The following is a 21,903-nucleotide window of genomic DNA, read 5'->3' on the forward strand; positions in this document are numbered from 1 at the left end:
CCAAGGACTACGCTAATACAGCGTAAAGGACACTTTGGAACAATTACACAATTGGACACTAGATGGCAGCCAGAGCAAATAAACGCTCGTTCCGTTTATGTAAAGTAATTTGTAGTTATAATCTATTGGTCAGTCAGTTTAAAAACAATATGTCAGGTTTCTGCATCTTGTTTTGTATTCCCATTGTGATTGGTTCCTGAGCCCATAGGAGGACCACTTGAAATGTTAAGTTTTACGTTATTAAATAAGCACTTTCATAAACGTCCACTGTCCTCCAAGAGTTGCTGCATTTCCTCTTAACTTCAGTCTGTTGCATTCACCTTGGTTGGAGAGCGAGGTAGCAGCAGCGTTCCCTTCCCTTCCTTTTACAAAAGTAAAATAATGTGGACAGGTCTAGCCACACAGTGTGTATGGAATGCACTGTCACCCACCAGTCGACATATTGGGTTGCAGCTACCATACTTGGTTGGCTAGGGTCGTCACTAGTTACCACAGCCACAAAGTTATATACCCCGCCTATCTCTACATATGATCTTCTTAAAATGTGATTAAAACCTTACCCTAACCTTTACCACACTGATAACATTATGCCTTAACCTAAATTAAAACCAAATAAATGTTGTGTTAATGAATTGTAACGATATAGCCAAGTTTTACTTTGTGGTTGTGGTAACTAATTGAAGCCGTTGACTAAGGTAGCCAGATATCTGTATATAATGATGAGATACTAATATACATGCCCTAACAATGGAAGTCGTGGTCCCAAAGGTGGGAAGCTTAGCTCCAATAATAAGCCCATAGAAACTCATTGGCTTTATTTTGGACATATTTGGTCGAGGGTGAAACCTCTCGCTTCGCCTCTTCCTCTCTGGGTAGGCCTATATGTTGCTCATTCAGTCTTCACTTCTCAACGACTTGTTATAGATATGCTGCTGTGCATGTCAGACCAGCGCCAAATTCAGTCCAGTTTTTCCTCGCGATATGAAAGTGTGTTCTGTGCACCCGCCTCTCCCCTGGCTGTGCGCGAGCTATGCTATGAATTTACCCAACATGTCAGGTAGCTAGGCCTACTACACATTACCTTTGTTACTAGCCATGTTTTTTCATAAATGTAGCTCAACAAACAACACTGTCATTAGATATACTTTGAACCTTGCTAGAATATTTATTTAAAGTCGCTTATTGTGTATTCTAAAAAGTGTGCCTGTTTCTTCACATCTAACGTTACAACGGCAATCAGCTGAAAATGGTAAATCACCATGCTATAGCTAGCCAGCTGACGTTAGCTCGCTGGTAGTGGCAGAGGGGATCTAGCGGTAAGTCGATACCAGTGAATTGTTCTGGTCCGTAGGACTTGAAGACACGTTTAGGGAAAGCGATTTACAGGTAGCCCAGAATTGAGTTGACCACAAACCAGGCAGGGTGTATTCATTAGTCGGATTCCGCTACAAAACGTTTTGCAAAGGAAAACCTTAATTTCAAACGTTCAATGTCATGCAACGAAAACGAGGTTCTATTGAACAAATTCAAGTAGGCCCCTCCCCGTGCTGTTCCATTTGGTTCCTACTCTAAACTCTTTCCGTGACAGAACGTTTTCCAACAGAATCAGACTAATGAATAGGGGCTCCCAGGTGGCGCAGCAAGTGTAAGGCACTGCATCTCAGTGGTAGAGGCGTTACTACAAAACCTGGTTCGATTCCAGGCTGTATCACAACCGGCTGCGATTGGGAGTCCCATAGGGCGGCGCACAATTGGCCCAGCGTCGTCCGGGTTATGAGCGGGCTGGGATGTCCTTGTCCCATCGCGCTCTAGTGACTCCTTGTGGCGCTCTTGACTTCGGTCGCCAGCTGTACAGTGTTTCCTCAGACACATTGGTGCTGCTGGCTTCCAGGTTAATGCGAGCAGTGTGTCAAAAAGCAGTGCGGTTGGTGGCATCGTGTTTCAAAGGACGCATGGCTCTCGACCTTCGCCTCTCCCGAGTCCATACGGGAGTTGCAGCAATGGGACAAGACTGTAACTACCAATTGGATCCCCTCTTGCCACTACCAGTACTCCAAAAATAATAATATCGCATTTTCGGTGCAAAACGGAAAACTGAAAAAGTAGGGAGAAATCAAACAAATATAAAACTAGATTGATCACGTGGAGAGCAGATGATGCTTAATGTTTATATTCAAAGAAATAGGCATTGAGGCATTCAGAGAGATGTTAAATTAATTAATTTGATATTCCAGATCTAACACTGTTCCTTTATAGATAGAGTAAGTGTTGAGAGTATTTTCACTCTATTTCTCAGAAGACTTAGCTATCTTAGATTGTTTTAAAGTCCTGAATCATATTTGGAACACAATAAAACTATGCAGAAACAGACTGGCACAATTTTTTAAACGTTAGATATCAGTATATTGACAGAAAATATATGATAAAGTGAAAGACTATAGTTAAAAGTATGTTACTGCTTGGCTGATGCAAAATCCGCCACCAAGGGTGTTACTGTATTGTTTTATTTAACCTTTATTTCAACATGGAGTCATATGTGAGGTACCTTAGTCGTCATATCCTGCATGTTCCTGTCATGTAGTTCCTGGTTATCTAAAGCTTTTAAAATCACCCCATAAATTAATCTTAATAATGAAAGTAATAGGCCTATGTTATTTTATTTGCACAGTATTTTGTGTGGTATGAATCTATAATTCTTCTTCACATAGGCTAATTAAGCAATAAGGCCCGGGGGGGTGTGGTATATGGCCAATATACCATGGCTAAGGGCTGTTATGCATGACGCAACGCGGAGTGCCTGGATACAGCCCTTAGCTGTGGTATATTGGCCATATACCACAAACCCCCAAGGTGCCTTATTGCTATTATAAACTGGTTGCCCACTTAATTAAAGCAGTAAAAATACAGGTTTTGTCATACCCATGGTATACGATCTGAAATACCATGGCTGTCACCCAATCAGCATTCAGGGCTCAAACCACCCAGTTTATAATCTCTAACAATGTTATTGAGTTCAGTAACCACCTCATGTAATTATGTAATTGTAGTATATGAGCCCTAAATACTTTGCTGTAGCTGTGCTTAAAGAATTTAAGTCAGAGTAGCATTCACGATAGATGACATTGTGATTAAATACGTATTATCCTCACCTCAGGGCTTTGATTATGGCAGTGTTTTTTTCTCAGTGCATTACAGGACAATAGTCATATAACTCACAAAAGGTCATACAGACTTCATGTTGCTGATGGGAATTATCCCGTTATGTGGATGGTGTCCTTTTAATTTAGCTTTTCATGGTTTATAGAATTGTTTAATATCTGCTCAAGTGAATCAGTGGAGAGGCAAATAAAGACATTGGCCCCCCAGGTCACAATGTCATTTATGATAGTAGCAAATTCTAACGGGATCATTTAATCCCTGCACATGATTGAGTACGGTGCAGGTTAAATGGAGAAAATACTCTTCTATTAAAGGATCGTCGGCAGTGGAGACCTACTTAAAAAGTCAGTCATGATGAGGACACAGGGGGCCATCTACACAGGTCATATTAAATAACTTATATAATTTAGAAGCTGAATGACAGGGCAATTTGTCCATTTAGTGTTATGGCTCTGACCCCTATTAGACTCTCAGGACTGCTTAATTTCCACCTTGATGGGTTGAAGAACTACTACCAAATCACTGCACTGCATCCCCCTGCAATGCTGTTTACTTAGTGACTGAATAATAATAATGTTTTAATGCTGTAGGCCTATACCAAATATACTTTGTTGTACACACTTATCATTCAATATTTATTTTTTACTTTACAGAAGTTATCAGGGTGTTAAAGAGTCCCAACAAAACCTTCTCCTGACCTGAACATCTTGATGGATGTCAGTGCAGACTCAGGGAAACGCCCCACCACGGTAAGCTAGGGTTACTGCAGAAATACATACAATATGATAGAATGCATATGTCTATGCTTGTTTGCATAACTTAGAATAAAACGTATTGTTCTCTTTAGACTGGCGGACACGACTTTGAAAAGGAGCTGTCGTTATCATATACCCCTCACGAGACAGACAGTGGCATCATTTCCTTACAGGTTTTGGAGTTTAAAACAATTCTTCATGAAGCAGTGGAAGAACTACATATTCACAGGGTACTTTGATTTATACATATCCTTCAAGTATCTCTTGATATTATAGTAACATAAAGACAGATAATAGCTTTGTACATTCTCTGAAATTGTTACAGGAATTACAACATAAAACAAAATCGTTATATTTTCAGGAATGTCTCCACAATAACAACTTCCTCTTCATCCATTGTTTACCAGGAAGAGCTCAGACACTTACGGCTCTATTTGGTCAAGTCATGAGGAACTGGGGAGTGTAATTTCGTAGGAGGTATATTATGAGTTTTCAGAGGAAGCTCACAGCCCTTTTTGGCCATCTGGACACAAGCCAGCTGTAGTTGCACATCTGAACGGGGTCATGCAAGCAAAGACCTGGTGAATTCATGTCTTTGCTTGTAAAAAGGGTACCCTGGAGCAAGCACTTTAAACCTGACACTGGACATGTTTAAAGGTTATAAGAGGAAAATAAACCATTGGCTCTCACATTTTATTGTTATTACCATGTTTCTGGGACAAAAACATTTAATCAATATGATCCTCAGGCATGCCGTTAAAGTAACACTTTGTAGTTCTTGCGTTTATTGGTGTGATGTTAAAAGCATAGCTTGTCATGTCAGACTATCTTACGCCGGCAAAATTTGTTTTCATATACATTGTGAAGATGCAATAGTGGCAAATACTTTTAACTACATCAATTTAAAATTATAATAAGTTAAAGTTTGGGCATCTCATTGATCTGCCTGCATTCCGACTCCAGGCGTAATCCAGATCGTTTTATGCCTTGACTATGAAGAGATTAAATGAAAACCAATGGCAGGCATGTATCTGATTTTAGAATACTGTGTTGTGAATTTTCATATAATAGGGTGAGTCACATACAGTGTTCAGATTGCCTATGGGATAGGCCTGATATGTACAGTGTGTTGTGGCTCAGGCCTTATTTGATCTGCTGTTGCCTCTTCTGATTTACTTAGATAACCAAGTTTAATAGCCTATTTACTGCCCCCCCCCCCCCCCCCCCCCATCAAATCAGTATTCCTCTGCAAACTAACAGCTTTATCTTGTGTGCACTTTTTGAGTATGCCATGCTGGTAGCATAGTTTAATGGGAACTTGTAAATAAACTCCATGAGCCAACTCCCACACCCATATAAAAAGTCCCTAGATCTAGGAAAGCAATTGACTTTTACCTGCCTTCCAGGGCTGAGGGAGGATAAGGATGGCTTTACACTAATATCACCACTCTAATGTACCGCTACTTTCCCAACGATATTGGGGTGAACTACTGAAACTCAATTCAAAGTTGAGCCTCCCTCTTTGAATGTATTCTGTGGACCATGTAAAACTCCATCTTTAAGAAAAATAAATTGGTATTTTTCATGATATTACTTTAATGCCAAGAATACTGTACTACTACTGTGAAATCTGTGAGATTTACTATGTATTTCTAATATTTGTATTGTCTTTTTGCTTCAGGAGGCTGAAACTCGGTATGAAGAGCAGATTAGTAAACTTGTGTTGGAGAAGCAGGAATTAGAATGGCAGAAGGTACCTAGTTAGACAAGTTGTCTCCTAATTGGGCTAGTTGAATAAGACAGCTGCAAATATTTGACTGATGCATTACTCATTATTGTCAGTGTGCTTGCGTAAGCTAGCTAAGTAAAAATAACAATTATTTAATTATTTATCAGTTCACCCCTTGAATTATTATCTGAGTTAATGTAATGCCTTCTTTTTTATAGGAATCCCTTCAACATCAAATTGACAACATGGCAAATCAACATACGGAGTCTCTTGCCAATGTTAAAAAACAGGTGATTTTTCTCAGCGTCATTGTCATTGGGTGCAGAAAAATCATATAATATGTTGCCTCAGTTCTCTTTTCCTTCTGTGTAAGGGCAAGTAAAACGGGCACATACGATCAACCTTTACAATGGCGAATGTGCATAAAGATGGAGGAATTCAGAATCAACGTCATTGTTTTAGCACTGCCCACAGTTTTAAACTACTGCACGCAACATTTTTCAATGTGCCAGTAAATCAGCGCAATTAACTTTTCTGTTTTTTCAATTTGCCGCCATCTTGGAGCTAGTATTGGGATCATGTATACTGTGCTAAGGACGATACTAACAAAAAGTAATGGAGAGCAACATACAATAGGGCAAACTTAGCAAATTAAGGATTTGTGGTAAGTACATGGGGGCCGCCATCTTTATGCACCTTCGCCATTGATGTTTGTGGATCTGGTGAACTAAAAACAATGTAACCAGCTTTAATTTGTGTTAAAATGATGTCTAACTTTGCTTTATAGTTTGGTGACATTTGTTTCTGATGTCATGATCATAATCATTTTGCAATCTGTTCAATTTTTTCCCCTGAATTAAGTTTCAGTCCAAAATCAGAGGGGTCGAAGGTGAAAGGGTATGATACTCTTTAATTATTTTATTGATACTCGTTTTTTTTATGACATTTTTCACAACATACTGTGTCACTAAAGGTCATTGTTTCATATTGTTTTGTTCGAATGCAGTAATTCAGTGATGCAAAAATGACGAGTTTAGTTTAGACTTAACAAATACAATCTATTCTATTTATTCTAATAAACTAAACAATTGTATTCTGTGGCAATGTTCCGTTGAAGGGAAAGCACCAGCTGACAGCCGAGTTAAAGGACAAGGAGATCAACAGTCTGAAGGAGGAACTGAAATTGTTCCAGGTAATGTTTCTAGGAAACACACACACCCAGAGGGAGCAGGACAGCTCTCCATTCCCCCCTGTTCGTCCCATTTGGAGGCTTTGGGTGAACTTTGGGAAGCGCTATCCCACCGCTGATGTTCTGAGTTGGGGTGTGTGTGGAATAGACTCTGGGGTGAGACAGCTAAGGTGTATTATGGCAGTCGCCATGGTCCACTGCATTTACAACCTAACCCTGCGATTGGGCATTAACGTCTCTTTGATATTTTATTTTGTAGTATTATAGTGGACTTCTTGGTTATATTATGGCATAATTATGGTGACTTTGTTTTATGTCATAACTTAAACCATTTTAATTTGATTAAACATTTTAAGAGTTTGTCTTTATTGAATGTTATGTGCACGTGTGTGAGGCTTTGGTTATACTATAACATTTCCCTGAAAGTCTGCACCATAGTTGTCATGATATCTTGATGAAAAACATAACTGTCTTTTTACTACTGTTTTACAGTTGTTCAAGTACAGTTTGGAGAAGAAATTAAGCGAGCTGGTAAGGATTCCAATTATAGAAATTGTTGACAGGGGAGTGTGGGAGTGGGTGGAATTAAAGAGGAGGATGAGGAGAGGGAATGGCTCATCAGGAGTAACGGATAGGGAGTGTATGACACTTGAACCCCCAGTGCAGCCGAGAAAATATCACTATTAAAATATTTTATAACTGAGCCTCGCTCTGTTTAACCTTCCAGTGGCTAAGAAAAAATGTGTCTTGATACAGACAATCAAACAACAATGACAGCGATGAACAATAAAAGGCTCTCAGGCATGTGTCAAGTTGACTCCTTATCTCTAGGAGGGGAGCCGGCGGCCAAGATGTTAAACAAAGGTCCTCTCAGCCCAAAGTGACAGCAAACTATTTCCCAGTGTCCTCCTCCTTTGTGGTAGCTGACTGAGGAAAATCATACCAATCCTGACAATTCTACTGAGAGAACCTACTGTACTGCTTATTACAGGAGAAGAAGCTGCAGCTGCAGACCCAGACCAAAGACAGCCACCTGAAACAACTGGGGGAGGTGGAGAAGAGGTTTGGGGCTCTCTCCAGACAGTGTGCCATGGTCAAGCAGGCCCACGAGAAGCTGGAGCAAAATGGTATGCCCGCCACAGCCATGCCCACTAGCACATTTAGACAGAGTATTTTATGTAACACTTAAGTTGCTCTTATACCTGTGCAGAGCAACTTAAAGGTGTAAAATATTTTTGGGCGACCTGACAAAATCCACATAGAACTGTGAGTTATAGATCTGTCATTCGGATTGAAAGCAAGTCTAATAAGCAGTAGATCTGTTCTATGTGTGCTATTTCTATGCTTCCTGTTTTTAATTTTTGTGTCTTTTACCTTTAGTTTTGTACACCAGCTTCAAACAGCTGAAAATACAATATTTTGGTTTATGGAAAAGATACATCACAGCGGTTTAGATGGCACAATGTTTCTCCACACCATACTTGCTTGTTTTCTCACATAAACTGAAATTAGGCAAACTATTAGCATTTTAGTGACCAGGAAATGGCGGTGCGATTTCTGGATAGTGTAAAGTGTTAGTTACCATATGTTTTCAAATCAAGACTTTCCCCAAGACTAACAGATATTACCAGTACGGTGGTGGCCTTTTTTAATCTGAGAAACCTCAACGTGTTTTGTTATTATGACATACGTTATCAGGTAGCCATAGCCATTCTTGTCTGACATTTAACCAGTAACTCTGTTGTACTTATATTGCCCTGTTTTTTTTAAACATGTTAATCTTTTGCCCCTAAACCATAGTATCACTATTTATGTAAAGTGGTGATACAGTTACGGTGGGGCCAGCAGCTGCTGTTCATTTAAAGGAGATAGGAAACATTTGTCTGCCTTGTGGAGTTAGTCTGGAAATTGTTACTTTTCCATGTGGCGTAAAGAAAATAGCTACACATAAATCCCAGAAATATTTAATTATTTAGTTAATGAATTAATTTAGTTCAGCAAGCTTCCATTTGTGGACTCTTGATCCCACTTACAGTTGAAGATGCCATGAGACTCAATAAGAAACTAACTTCTGTCAATAGAAAACAAGAATCCACAATCATCTCCTTAAAACAGGTGAGACATGATTTAAAATGTTACATCATCATTGAATACAGATTGCTGTGTGGAGGGTAAGATTAGGGAGAGCAGGCAGTACCTGGAGGTGTAACTCAAATATTTCCCTGCCTCGGAGATCAAAGAAGACCATATATAATTGCTGTGCCATATCTCTGGAATAGACATGCAGAGCATGCACAGTGATCTGTTAAGTAGCAGAGACTGAAGGTTACACATATTTTACCATGACATAGTTTTGTTACTGTTCCGACTTATGGATGTGGATCTGAGTTTTGGGCTTGATAACCATGTTAGTATCCCACTTTGAAAGTTAAGGCACTCATATGTTACTTTCTTCGTCAAGGAAGTGGAGGAACTTAATGACAAGCTTATTAAGGCCAAAGTGACATCTGTGGGTAGATCTGAAGAGAACTGCAACCTCACAGTCAAAGAGCAAAACATACAGCAACTCCAACACAGGCTGCATGTGGTAAAATTTATTTTTTGGGATTTATTAATTGTTATCTTAATTTACTTGTATATCAAGACAACATGAATTAAATGTTAATAATTCAATAGGTTTTTGTTTTTGTATTTTTCAGGAAACTGAAATTAATAAAAAACTCAGAGATGAGCATACAACTGAAAGAAATGGAAAAAAGGTCAGAATCAATTCCCCCTCACCCTACATAGCATAGTATAAAACATATTCAACCCTTTTCCCCCAATTACCCCATAATGATGTGGGTTGCTCGATGGGGTGAAAATGTTAAAAGGTTACATTTGATGATTTTGGGGGAAGTGTGTCAGTGTAAAATAAAGGTGGTTGGCTTGTGGGCGTTGGGAGAGGGGGATTTCCACGCAGGGCAGGCAAGCGGTTGTGCTGTATGTCATTAACACAGCCCCCACCCCCTTTGTGTGTGTGTTCAGGAGGTGATGAACTGCCTACAGCTTGCCCAGCAGCTTCTGCTGACACAGACTCAGGCTGTGAGCCGAGTGGAGCTGGAGCTTCAAGCACAGCGAGAGGAGTACCAGGTCAGGACTTTGAGCAATTATTAGTCTCCTAGTTTCTAACAAACAAACTAAGCTAAAGAAAAGGATGCTTTTATCTTTTTTGATGATTAAAAATCAATTGTTTAGTTTATATATTCATAAAATGAATGTTATTCTGCTCTATAACAACTTATAGCATGTTTTAATACACCCATGACTTCTAAGGGAATTGAAAGACAAAAAGTGGATGATACATTTTCTGAAAATATAACAATTTGAAAGGTTGGGTTTAAGTGAACAGATTGTACATGGTTAAATACAAAACGGTAGAATAAAACACTTCCTCTTAGTCACAGAACAAAGGTTTCTTATATAATTTAAATGATTACGGAGTGAAGTTCTACAAGGACAGAAATAAATGGTGCTCACAGCACATAAAGGTGATGGAGTACATTGTATATCACACTTTACACAATAGAACACACAAAGTGCAACTGGATGATATGTGTTTATTGTGTTTATTCTGCCTTTAAAGACGCTTGTCTTTTACTCGCCTCTCTTCCCCGTTTTAATTCACCGCCATTCATTTATTAAAATCATTATTAACATGACACAACCCAACTGATTTGTATTAGCTTCTCTGTGTGTTTAAAACCCTCTGTCCAGGTTAAATAAACACATAAAAATGTATTATTGCATTAAAAATCTCTCGGGTGATGAATTTTATTGCAGGCCCTTAAAAGAGAACATGAAGTGATCCAAGAGAAGATCCAGGAAAAAGAAGACCGATTCACTCATCTGCTGGAGGAGTACAGACATTGTAGAATGATCTGGGAAAATGAGGTATCACTGAATATTGTCAAATACGGTTGAAAATATGTTGTTGTGATGTACTGGACACGTTTATTTAATGGAGAAAGGTTCTCTTGTGATGTAAAACTAAACTAGGCATGCTATATTTATGTGTTTTTATTTCACATACAGTTGAAGTCGGAAGTTTACATGCACTTAGGTTGGAGTCATTAAAACTTGTTTTTCAACCACTCCACGCATTTCTTGTTAACCAATTATAGTTTTGTCAAGTCAGTCAGGATATGTACTTTGTGCATGACATAAGTAATCTTTCCAACAATTGTTTATAGACAGATTTTTTCACTTATAATTCACTGTATCACAATTCCAGTGGGTCAGAAGTTTACATACACTAAGTTGACTGTGCCTTCAAACAGCTTGGAAAATTCCAGAAAATGATGTCATGGCTTTAAAAGCTTCTGACAGGATAATTGACATATTTTGAGTCAATTGGAGGTGTACCTGTGGATGTATTTCAAGGCATACCTTCAAACTCAGTGCCTCTTTGCTTGACATCATGGGAAAATCAAAAGAAATCAGCCAAGACCTCAGAAAAAAATTGTAGACCTCCACAAGTCTTGTTCATCCTTTGGAGCAATTTCCAAATGCCTGACGGTACCAGGTTCATCTGTACGAATAATAGTACGCAAGTATAAACACCATGGGACCACGCAGGGACCACCGCTCAGGAAGGAGATGTGTTCTGTCTCCTAGAGATGAATGTACTTTGGTGCAAAAAGTGCTAATCAATCCCAGAACATCAGCAAAGGACCTTGTGAAGATGCTGGAGGAAACATGTACAAAAGTATCACAGTAAAACAAGTCACATATCGACAAAACCTGAAAGGCTGCTCAGCAAGGAAGAAGCCACTACTCCAAAACCACCATAAAAAAGGCAGACTACGGTTTGCAACTGCACATGGGGACATAGATTGTACTTTTTGGAGAAATATCCTCTGGTCTGATGAAACAAAAATTGAACTGTTTGGCCATAATGACCATCGTTATGTTTGGAGGAAAAGGGGGAGGCTTGGAAGCTGAAGAACACCATCCCAACCGTGAAGCACGGGGGTGGCAGCATCATGTTGTGGGGGTGCTTTGCTGCAGGAGGGACTGGTGGACTTCACAAAATAGATGGCATCATTATGTAGGAAAATGATGTGGATATATTGAAGCAACATCTCAAGACATCAGTCAGGAAGTTAAAGCTTGGTCGCAAATGAGTCTTACAGATGGAAAATGACCCCAAGCATACTTCCAAAGTTGTGGCAAAATGACAACAAAGTCAAGGTATTGGAGTGGCCATCACAAAGCCCTGACCTCAATCCCATAGATTGTAACTGAAAAAGTGTGTGCAAGCAAGGAGACCTACAAACCTGACTCAGTTACACCAGCTCCGCCAGGAGGAATAGGCCAAAATTCCCCCAACTTATTGTGGGAAGCTTGTGGAAGGCTACCCGAAATGTTTGACCCAAGTGAAACAATTTAAAGGCAATGCTACCAAATACTAATTGAGTGTATGTAATCTTCTGACCCACTGGGAATGTGATGAAAGAAATAAAAGCTGAAATAAATCATTCTCTCTGCTATTATTCTGACATTTCACATTCTTAAAATAAAGTGGTGATCCTAACTGACCTAAAACTGAGTTTAAATGTATTTGGCTTAAGTGTATGTACACTTCTGACTTCAACTGTAGCTATCTAAACACATGGAATGAGTTTGACACATACCTAACGCCATGAAAAACTAAAACAGCCCTTTACTAAGTGTTACATTACTTTTGAATTGCATGTGCTTTAACAGAAACTGACATTACAAGAGAGGATCCAGTCAGAGCACCAAGACCTGAGATCTGTAAAGGAGGCTTATAGCCACCTTCATGAGCAACACACAGAACTATCATCCCGCGCTATACTGCAAGCAGAACACATACAGGGACTAGAGGTGAGACAGCAACATTTCCCAAATCAAAATTGGAGATATATATGCTGATATACAATGCTGATTAATAACAGAAAGACCTATGTTTAATTGCAGTATTTCAGCCTCACACCGTGAATAACTCAATAACACTTATGTTGTCTGTTTTGATTCACCGATACAGAGTGGGATGAAGGACTATGTTAAAGACAATGAGAATCCAATGGTTGAAAACAGAGATCTATCCACTAAGGATGAATATGTCTCAAAGGACGTTTTTAGAGTGGACACAGTTGTAGTGGATGAAGTGGCTCAAAGTGCGGAAAGTGAATCTACACAGGAGAATCTAGATGTTACAGATGTGTCAGGTAATGTAGTGATCCACTTCAATTGCGTGATAGATTGCCATTGTTTTAAAATTAATTGCAGATTTAATTGTGATATTGATGTAGGTGCAATGAATGAACATCAATAATACATTTTTGGGAAATGTATTATTGATGTTGTTTGACTATGTGATTTACCTACACAGACCAAAGCAGGGAAGTCGGTCCTTCCCGTTGTTCGGAGACTGTGATTGATGCCTCCCCACAGACAGCCCACTGTAAGGTTATCGATAGTGTACAGGCCACCCATGGTTCCAATCCAGATCGGTCCACAGACGTAGAGGGAGGTGGAAAGAGCTGTCAGGGTGAAGACAAGCCTAGCTCAGTGCTCCAGCCACCAGCAGGAAGTCTGAAGGGGTTGGCTTCGCTCCAGTCTGGATCTGCAGACGGTCTGACCACGGTCACAGACGTGGTCCATGTGCTGAGTATTTGCGGAATAAGAGAAGGTCAGGCAACTGACTCAAACAACAAACAACGTAGCTCCAGTGATTTCAATTATCCATTCTGCAGTTTGATTAATAATGTCTGCTCGTCCAGCAACGTCCATCTGAGCGACAAAGGTGACTCTATGAGTGGGCTATCTGGCTTTGAGAACAGTTCTGTTTATGGTGCGCTAAACAGTGACCCAGTGGCTGGAGGAACAAGGGATGGAGAGCAAGAACAGAGTGTGTATACACCAGAGATTACAACCAGCCAGACATTTAATAAACACAGAGGCAGACAGAAAAGCACATCATCATTTCAGGACATTGACCCAGTCCAAGCTGTGACCCCATTGGCAGTCTCACAGTCAGATCCATGCAACTTTCTCCTTCAGAAGGTCATTGAAATCCATGAAATAAGATGTCACACGCCAGAGGCCAATGAGGTCAACATCCTTTCAGAGTCACCTAGCAGCTCATTACCAGCCTCAGCCCAACAACACAGCAACACACACATTGAGAATCCGACAGAACAAGAGACAATCAGCACATCTCGTCTTCCATCACAGCCCCTGAACCTGCCACAGCAAATCAATCCCCATGGTGTTGTTGCACAGGACTCTGCTCAGCCTGACTGTAATATTGGAACCAAGGAGCCTGAGGACAAGCATAAACAACCAGCTAGAGACTGTGTGCCAGTAACTGAGGATGCACTCTATCCTAATTGTCAGGAAACCTTACCAAAGAGTGGAGATCTCAATGTGAGCCCTGATGCTGGAACCCATGGAGATCCTGAACAACCTTCTTCAGATGTTTTTGTGGACGTTGACGGACCTGTTGGATCACAGTCCCAACCATGTCCAGTGGCTATGGACTCACCACAGTCTGAGAGGGTTCATGAAGGCCACTGCTGTAACTATACAGTGGAGGAGAAGTTGAGACCACAACATGCCAATGACAAAGATATTGAAGTTAAGCACAACAACCCAGCGACGTCCAAACCCCAAAGCGATGAGACAGATATCTCCACCAAAAGCAATCATTCAAAACAATCTTGCCTGCTGAAAACTAAGGAGAAGACATCTGAAACCATTGACTATTCGTTTCTAGCAAGCAACAAAAGATATCGATCATCATTTGAGTTAATTTCAGAGAAGAGGGACACACATTCCAGGAACATGCACAGCATCGTAATTAGTCAAACAACACCGATATGCCAGATATCCCCAGTGTCTGACCTGAAAACTAAACTGTCCTCTGGATTCCAAGAGCCTCCTTCTCCATTCACAATACCCATCTTTCTAAAGGGCAAGCAAAACACCAGAGGTGAGTGAGGCAATAATTTAGAGTACTCTAATGTAAAGATTGTGGTATTTTCAAATAATCTTTCTTGTTTTGTGGCTTCATGATTGCCTCCCTGAGATCGGCGTACCTGCATTTTTATAAAATGTATCAGATTGGCTTGAGTATATCTTCCATTCCCTCTGTCATTTAGATCCATCAATGATGACTAGGTCTGCAGACTCGCACAACCCTCCCAGCCTCCTGACGTCCCACAAGAGAGATCATCAAGGGGAATGGAACACCATTAGAGAGACCTTTTATGAAATGTCAGCAGAAAAAGTGAGTTGATATACAGTATCTAAGGAGCAGGGGGGAAAACCCTAGTGAGCTAAACTCGCAGCTATGCAGAGCAATGTGTGCTTCAAGTTTATTTCCATTTCCAAAAACATTTCAGCAAGGGTGGAATGAGGTTGATAGTCTCAGTGTATTCATCACGTAGAGCAGGGTTGTCGAGCAAATTTTTCCCCGAAGGCGGCATTCGTTCTTCAGCAACCGTTGGAGGGCCGCACTGAAATGTTTTTATATTTCCTTGCCTTCAAAAATGACAAAGAATAGTCCTCTATCCATAGTTTTATGAATTTGCGATGCTCCCTGACTGTTTAGTGATTATTAGTGAGCTGGACAGTCAATAAACTATATGAATATAGGTCCATTATCATGTCTACACAGTTTAGATTTTAAAGTATACTGAACAAAAATATAAATGCAACATGTAAAGTGTTGGTCCCATGTTTCATGAGCTGAAATCAAAGATCCCAGAAATGTTCCATATGCACAAAAATCTTATTTCTCAAAAATGTTGTGTACAATTTTTTTTACATCTCTTTTAGTAAGAATTTATAATTTGCCAAGATAATCCATCCACCTGACAGGTGTAGCAAATCAAGAAGCTGATTAAACAGCATGATCATTACAAAGGTGCACTTTGTGCTGGGGACAATAAAAGGCCACTCTAAAATGTGCAGTTTTGTCACACTTTGCCACAGATGTCTCAAGTTTTGAGGGAGCGTGCAATTGGCATGCTGACTGCAGGAATGTCCACCAGAGCCATTGCCAGAGAATTTAATGTTAATTTATCTACCATAAATCGCCTCCATCGTCCTTCTAGAGAATTTGGCAGTATGTCCAACGGGCCTCACAACCGCAGCCCACTTGTAATCACGCCACCTCAAGACCTCCACATCAGGCTTCTTCACTTGCTTGATTCATCTGAGGGGGGAGGGGGTGCTGAGGAGTATTTCTGTCTGTAATAAAGCCCTTTTGTGGGGGAAAACTAATTCTGATTGGCTGGGCCTGGCTCCCCAGTGGTTGACCTGGTTTCCAAGTGGGTAGTCATATGCCCTCCCAGACCCACCCATGGCTGAGCCCCTGTCCAGTCATGTGAAACCCATAAATAATTTATTTCCATTGACTGATTTCCTTATATGAACTGTAACTCATTTAAAATCTTATAAATTGTTGCATGTAGCTTTTATATTTTTGTTCAGTGTATATTGAGTTTGCCCCCCCCCCCAAAGTATAATTTTTTCAATCTGTATTATTCTAAACCACCTTATCTCGACTCTGAAGGAATAGATTGGTAGACGGGATCAACCATGCTTGGGAATGTCTGCGATGTTGAATCAACTCTTCCTCGTATGTTTATAGGGAACCCTCAGGCATATCTGTGGCAGAAAACAGTTCAAACTATTGCAGATCGTTTCCTGTAAAACTTTATTTTTATTTTGTATCCAAGCCTCTGAGTTGAGGTTCACAGAGATGCTTCTGTTGAGGGGTGGGTTGTTCAACATGTAAAACTGACATAGCTAGATAGAGAATGGATTGGCTGTGGGAATAGGCTACCTAATGATACTTTGCTACTTCTCCTCACTCACTCACTTACTCTCTCATCACAATCATCGCATCGTGTCAGTCTGCTGTTTATCAGAGCCAGGTGCTGTAAATTGAGAGGAAAATAACCAAACATGTCTAATGTAAAATGGGAAAGACCCTCAATACAGTAAGGGGACAATTGCAACAAATTTGATCTATTATTTAAGGCCAGATGGCTCGTAACATTGTATTATAAACAAGGCACAAAGGTGAAAGATAGCAGCAGGGGAATAGTATAGGGCAAAGGTGTTTTTAACCTGGGATACTGCAAGGGATCTGCAAAAATATATATAAAAAATAATAAACTAGCAACAACAGAATAAACACATTTTGAATTACAGTGCCTTGCGAAAGTATTCGGCCCCCTTGAACTTTGCGACCTTTTGCCACATTTCAGGCTTCAAACATAAAGATATAAAACTGTATTTCTTTGTGAAGAATCAACAACAAGTGGGACACAATCATGAAGTGGAACGACATTTATTGGATATTTCAAACTTTTTTAACAAATCAAAAACTGAAAAATTGGGCGTGCAAAATTATTCAGCCCCCTTAAGTTAATACTTTGTAGCGCCACCTTTTGCTGCGATTACAGCTGTAAGTCGCTTGGGGTATGTCTCTATCAGTTTTGCACATCGAGAGACTGACATTTTTTCCCATTCATCCTTGCAAAACAGCTCGAGCTCAGTGAGGTTGGATGGAGAGCATTTGTGAACAGCAGTTTTCAGTTCTTTCCACTGATTCTCGATTGGATTCAGGTCTGGACTTTGACTTGGCCATTCTAACACCTGGATATGTTTATTTTTGAACCATTCCATTGTAGATTTAGCTTTATGTTTTGGATCATTGTCTTGTTGGAAGACAAATCTCCGTCCCAGTCTCAGGTCTTTTGCAGACTCCATCAGGTTTTCTTCCAGAATGGTCCTGTATTTGGCTCCATCCATCTTCCCATCAATTTTAACCATCTTCCCTGTCCCTGCTGAAGAAAAGCAGGTCCAAACCATGATGCTGCCACCACCATGTTTGACAGTGGGGATGGTGTGTTCAGCTGTGTTGCTTTTACGCCAAACATAACGTTTTGCATTGTTGCCAAAAAGTTCCATTTTGGTTTCATCTGACCAGAGCACCTTCTTCCGCATGTTTGGTGTGTCTCCCAGGTGGCTTGTGGCAAACTTTAAACTACACTTTTTCTGGATATCTTTAAGAAATGGCTTTCTTCTTGCCACTCTTCCATAAAGGCCAGATTTGTGCAATATACGACTGATTGTTGTCCTATGGACAGAGTCTCCCACCTCAGCTGTAGATCTCTGCAGTTCATCCAGAGTGATCATGGGCCTCTTGGCTGCATCTCTGATCAGTCTTCTCCTTGTATGAGCTGAAAGTTTAGAGGGACGGCCAAGTCTTGGTAGATTTGCAGTGGTCTGATACTCCTTCCATTTCAATATTATCGCTTGCACAGTGCTCCTTGGGATGTTTAAAGCTTGGGAAATATTTTTGTATCCAAATCCGGCTTCACAACAGTATCTCGGACCTGCCTGGTGTGTTCCTTGTTCTTCATGATGCTCTCTGCGCTTTTGACGGACCTCTGAGACTATCACAGTGCAGGTGCATTTATACGGAGACTTGATTACACACAGGTGGATTGTATTTATCATCATTAGTCATTTAGGTCAACATTGGATCATTCAGAGATCCTCACTGAACTTCTGGAGAAAGTTTGCTGCACTGAAAGTAAAGGGGCTGAATAATTTTGCACGCCCAATTTTTGATTTGTTAAAAAAGTTTGAAATATCCAATAAATGTCGTTCCACTTCATGATTGTGTCCCACTTGTTGTTGATTCTTCACAAAAAAATACAGTTTTATATCTTTATGTTTGAAGCCTGAAATGTGGCAAAAGGTTGCAAAGTTCAAGGGGGCCGAATACTTTCGCAAGGCACTGTATATACTTACAGTAGAAAAGAGGACAATCTTATTTCTAATGATGTCAACTTTATTTCTCAACTCCTAAATTGAGTCAATTACACTCACTGGAGCTAATTACACTCACTGGAGTATCTGACAACTTTTAAAAAGCACCCATGAGTACCAGTTGTGATAAGTGCCGTTGACTGCTGGTGAGCTTGCTTGACTATTCAATCCGTATCGTGGAAGTACCTTTACATTTCTATTGTGCAACAGATTGAATACAGATTGAATAGAACCCTTAATAGATTTTTGTTACGTCCGTCGTTAGATGAATGAGACCAAAGCGTAGTGTGGAAAGTGTTCATGATATTTTATTACTGAACTCCGACAAAACAACAAAATACAAAACCGAACGTAAAGTTCTGCAGGGCGATACAGCAACTGTGCAAAAACAAGATCCCACAATCTAAGGTGGGAAAACAGGCTGCCTAAGTATGATCCCCAATCAGAGACAACGATAGACAGCTGCCTCTGATTGGGAACCATACCCGGCCAACAAAGAAATAGAAAAACTAGAATTCCCACCCAAATCACACCCGACCTAACCAAATAGAGAAATAAAAAGGCTCTCTAAAGTCAGGGCGTGACAGTTTTTGCCAACACATGGCTAGCTTTTGTTTAACCAGCTGAACAGCTGCTATTAGTGAAAATGTGTTTGAAGTTACCTTTTTATCTAATATGCTATGTAAGATGTCAAAAATAATGGAAGACTATCTACCAAATCAATTCATTTTAAAATGTTGATTACTTCTCCTTACCATTCACCTGATTTATAAGATTTTTTCATTTATTTTGCTAGCATATGAGAGGGTTGCTGGTTTGCCTGTACATTTTCACAGTGATGAACTGTAGGCTATTGTGTTAATTTCTGCAGGAAAGCAGAGATCACATCCCAGTCAGCTCTGCTTTGCCCATCATCACTACCCCTTCCTCTATGGGCAGCAACAGGTTGTGGCAGGACTACCCCAGGACCGTTTCCTCTCCATGTCTCTCCAACAGCAGCAGGTTGTGGCAGGACCTCCCCAGGACCATCTCCTCTCCTTGTCACCCCAGCTTCTGCAGAGGGACTGCTTCTGAGGCTTTCCCACCCAGCTCACAGGACGACGAAGAGTCACAGCAATCCAACATCAGAGCCCAGATTGCTAAAATAGAGCCGTTCCTGTGCTCCGCGAGGTTGAGACTCCCAAAGAAACGCAAAATGGATTAAAGTGAAACTATGCCTTTGTAAAGAAGTACTAGAGTTGATTACATTAAGTTATTGATCATTACATTAAGTTCACACTATCAAACCTGTTCAAACTGTCAAATATTCTGTTATTAAGATTTGAAAACACTTAAGGCAAGAAGGCATTGTTAAATGATTTTAAGTGGTTTCTTGTATGTATTTATTATTGGGTCTATTTATGGATTTCACTATATTTATTTATGAATCCATGCTGTTTGTTATTGACCCACAGTTATGTATATTAAAAGTAGCCAACTGTTCAGTACCTGGCTTGTTTTAGCTCTATTGTCATACACTTGAGAAGTATGTTTGAAAGGATAGTCAGCAGTATACGTTGCAATACGACGCACTGAAACAGAAAAACAAAGGTAGCAAGAAAATTGCTTTGCCTAATTGTTTACAAGCTAATTAACTCTTAATTACTCTACAACCAATCTGGCAGTGCCTCAGGGGGAATTTAATGAAGGAAACGCCACTTGTTTCCAGCAGTAGCACTAACACTGGGCAACTATAACTTGGGCTAATTGGAATACACAAGTATTAAATAAGAATCAATTACTGCACATTAACCCAAATTAACAAATGCAAATGAGCTTCTCATTAAGTTTATGTCCCTCCTGTTAGGAAGCAGTAGAGACCATATGGACACATGTTAGGGCGATACAGATGACAACATATATTGCTCACGGGCCTCACCGGTCAAGATTAACAAGTGGATATTTTATTTCAATAAGTGTGGCAGGTGTAGAGAGTAGTGTTGTAAATAGAGAATAGAAAACTGGTCTTTCAACACAGTACTTATACTGTAACCGTGGATAATTACGATTGGGATGATCACTTTGAAATAGATGCCAGAAGATGCTGTCAAATGCATCAGAAATGTAAATGTCTATTTCCAATTTGTATAACTACAAAACCCTGGAAAATACAACCGGAAATAGAATGGCTTTTCAGCCAGTTACCCCTACAGACTCCACAAAGAAAATGATCATTATCGTTTTGCTCCTACAGATCCCCAGTAGACTTAATACTCAATACTCAAGTTGTATTCCTCAACAAAATTCATTGCACAGCTAAAATCCACACACCTTCATCAGTAGCACAAGGTCTCGCCAAGCCGAGGTCCGTCTTACTGCACTTACCCATTATGAATACGTCAAAATGTTAATGCCCTCATAAAGAAGTCTTATGTGTCTCAGCCAGTGGTGGTGACCCCTGTCCTGAAACGGAGGGTGGGATATGGGGCAATATGGAGAGGGTCATTTTAATACACTGCCAGATTATGAAGTGGTGGTCCTTTGAAACAGTCAATTACACTTGCGCGCGGGAGGACGGCGATCTTAATTACCAGTTGGTTTTATATAGTGTGTAAATAAGAGGCTGCTGACATTCACATTCCATCACTGTGTCCTCACTGAGTGCCAAGCAAATTAGCCAAGCCCCTGCTCTTCCCTGTGTGCTCCACTGAGTTCTGTGCATTCAGCTAACATTAGAATAACATCCAGTGCAAACATGGTTGAGGAAGGTGTTCTCTCTGGGAACAAGACACCCTGTTGAACACATGCAAACATACAACAACGGGGAGGCAGGGTAGCCTAGTGGTTAGAGCGTTGGGCTAGTAACCGCAAGTTCAAATCCCTGAGCTGACAATCTGTCATTCTGCCCCTGAACAGGCAGGTAACCCACTGTTCCTAGACCAGTTAACCCACTGTTCCTAGACCAGTTAACCCACTGTTCCTAGACCAGTTAACCCACTGTTCCTAGACCAGTTAACCCACTGTTCCTAGGCCGTCATTGAAAATAAGAATTTCTTCTGAACTGACTTGCCTAGTTAAAAAAATACACTATAGTCTTCTTTCACTGTGGTGTGTGTGAATCACACATCGATTGTTGTTTTCTTCATCCCTTTCCTCAATATAATTTGAATGTCTTACATGGGCTGTTGGTAATTTTTATATACTGTGTAGACCAGAGAGTCTGCTGTCACAGG

The 21,903-nt window shown here is 40.3% G+C and overlaps 1 protein-coding gene across 2 annotated transcripts; it reads left to right on the forward strand.

Moving 5' to 3' along the window:
* The first annotated feature begins 1,084 nt into the window (after window positions 1-1,084).
* LOC110498941 lies at window positions 1,085-20,192 on the forward strand. Of its 2 annotated transcripts, XM_021575680.2 has the most exons (19): window positions 1,085-1,316; window positions 3,813-3,908; window positions 4,007-4,144; window positions 5,596-5,667; window positions 5,862-5,933; window positions 6,505-6,540; window positions 6,761-6,835; window positions 7,325-7,363; window positions 7,824-7,959; window positions 8,868-8,947; window positions 9,294-9,419; window positions 9,532-9,591; window positions 9,860-9,964; window positions 10,655-10,765; window positions 12,581-12,721; window positions 12,882-13,065; window positions 13,230-14,831; window positions 15,001-15,128; window positions 19,563-20,192. In XM_021575680.2, exons 2-19 carry the CDS (start codon window positions 3,870-3,872, stop codon window positions 19,893-19,895), a joined length of 3,477 nt encoding a protein of 1,158 aa, XP_021431355.2. In that variant the 5' UTR covers window positions 1,085-1,316; window positions 3,813-3,869; the 3' UTR covers window positions 19,896-20,192. The 2 variants fall into 2 exon arrangements, with proteins under 2 accessions (XP_021431355.2, XP_021431363.2); XM_021575688.2 differs by lacking the exons at window positions 1,085-1,316; window positions 3,813-3,908; window positions 4,007-4,144; ... (4 more) ...; window positions 7,325-7,363; window positions 8,868-8,947 and having other exon boundaries at window positions 7,680-7,959; window positions 19,563-20,010.
* The last annotated feature ends 1,711 nt before the right edge of the window (window positions 20,193-21,903 follow it).

Source organism: Oncorhynchus mykiss, chromosome 2 (assembly GCF_013265735.2).
Source record: "Oncorhynchus mykiss isolate Arlee chromosome 2, USDA_OmykA_1.1, whole genome shotgun sequence".
NCBI classification, from domain to species: domain Eukaryota; kingdom Metazoa; phylum Chordata; class Actinopteri; order Salmoniformes; family Salmonidae; genus Oncorhynchus; species Oncorhynchus mykiss.

Bases quoted from the DNA above. Each gene is read 5' to 3' on its own strand.
- LOC110498941 (XM_021575680.2), top strand. From the start codon at position 3,870: ATGGATGTCAGTGCAGACTCAGGGAAACGCCCCACCACG. The intron at 6,541-6,760 runs GTATGATACTCT...GTTCCGTTGAAG, and splicing joins GAGGGGTCGAAGGTGAAAGG to GGAAAGCACCAGCTGACAGC. The intron at 12,722-12,881 runs GTGAGACAGCAA...TCACCGATACAG, and splicing joins AACACATACAGGGACTAGAG to AGTGGGATGAAGGACTATGT.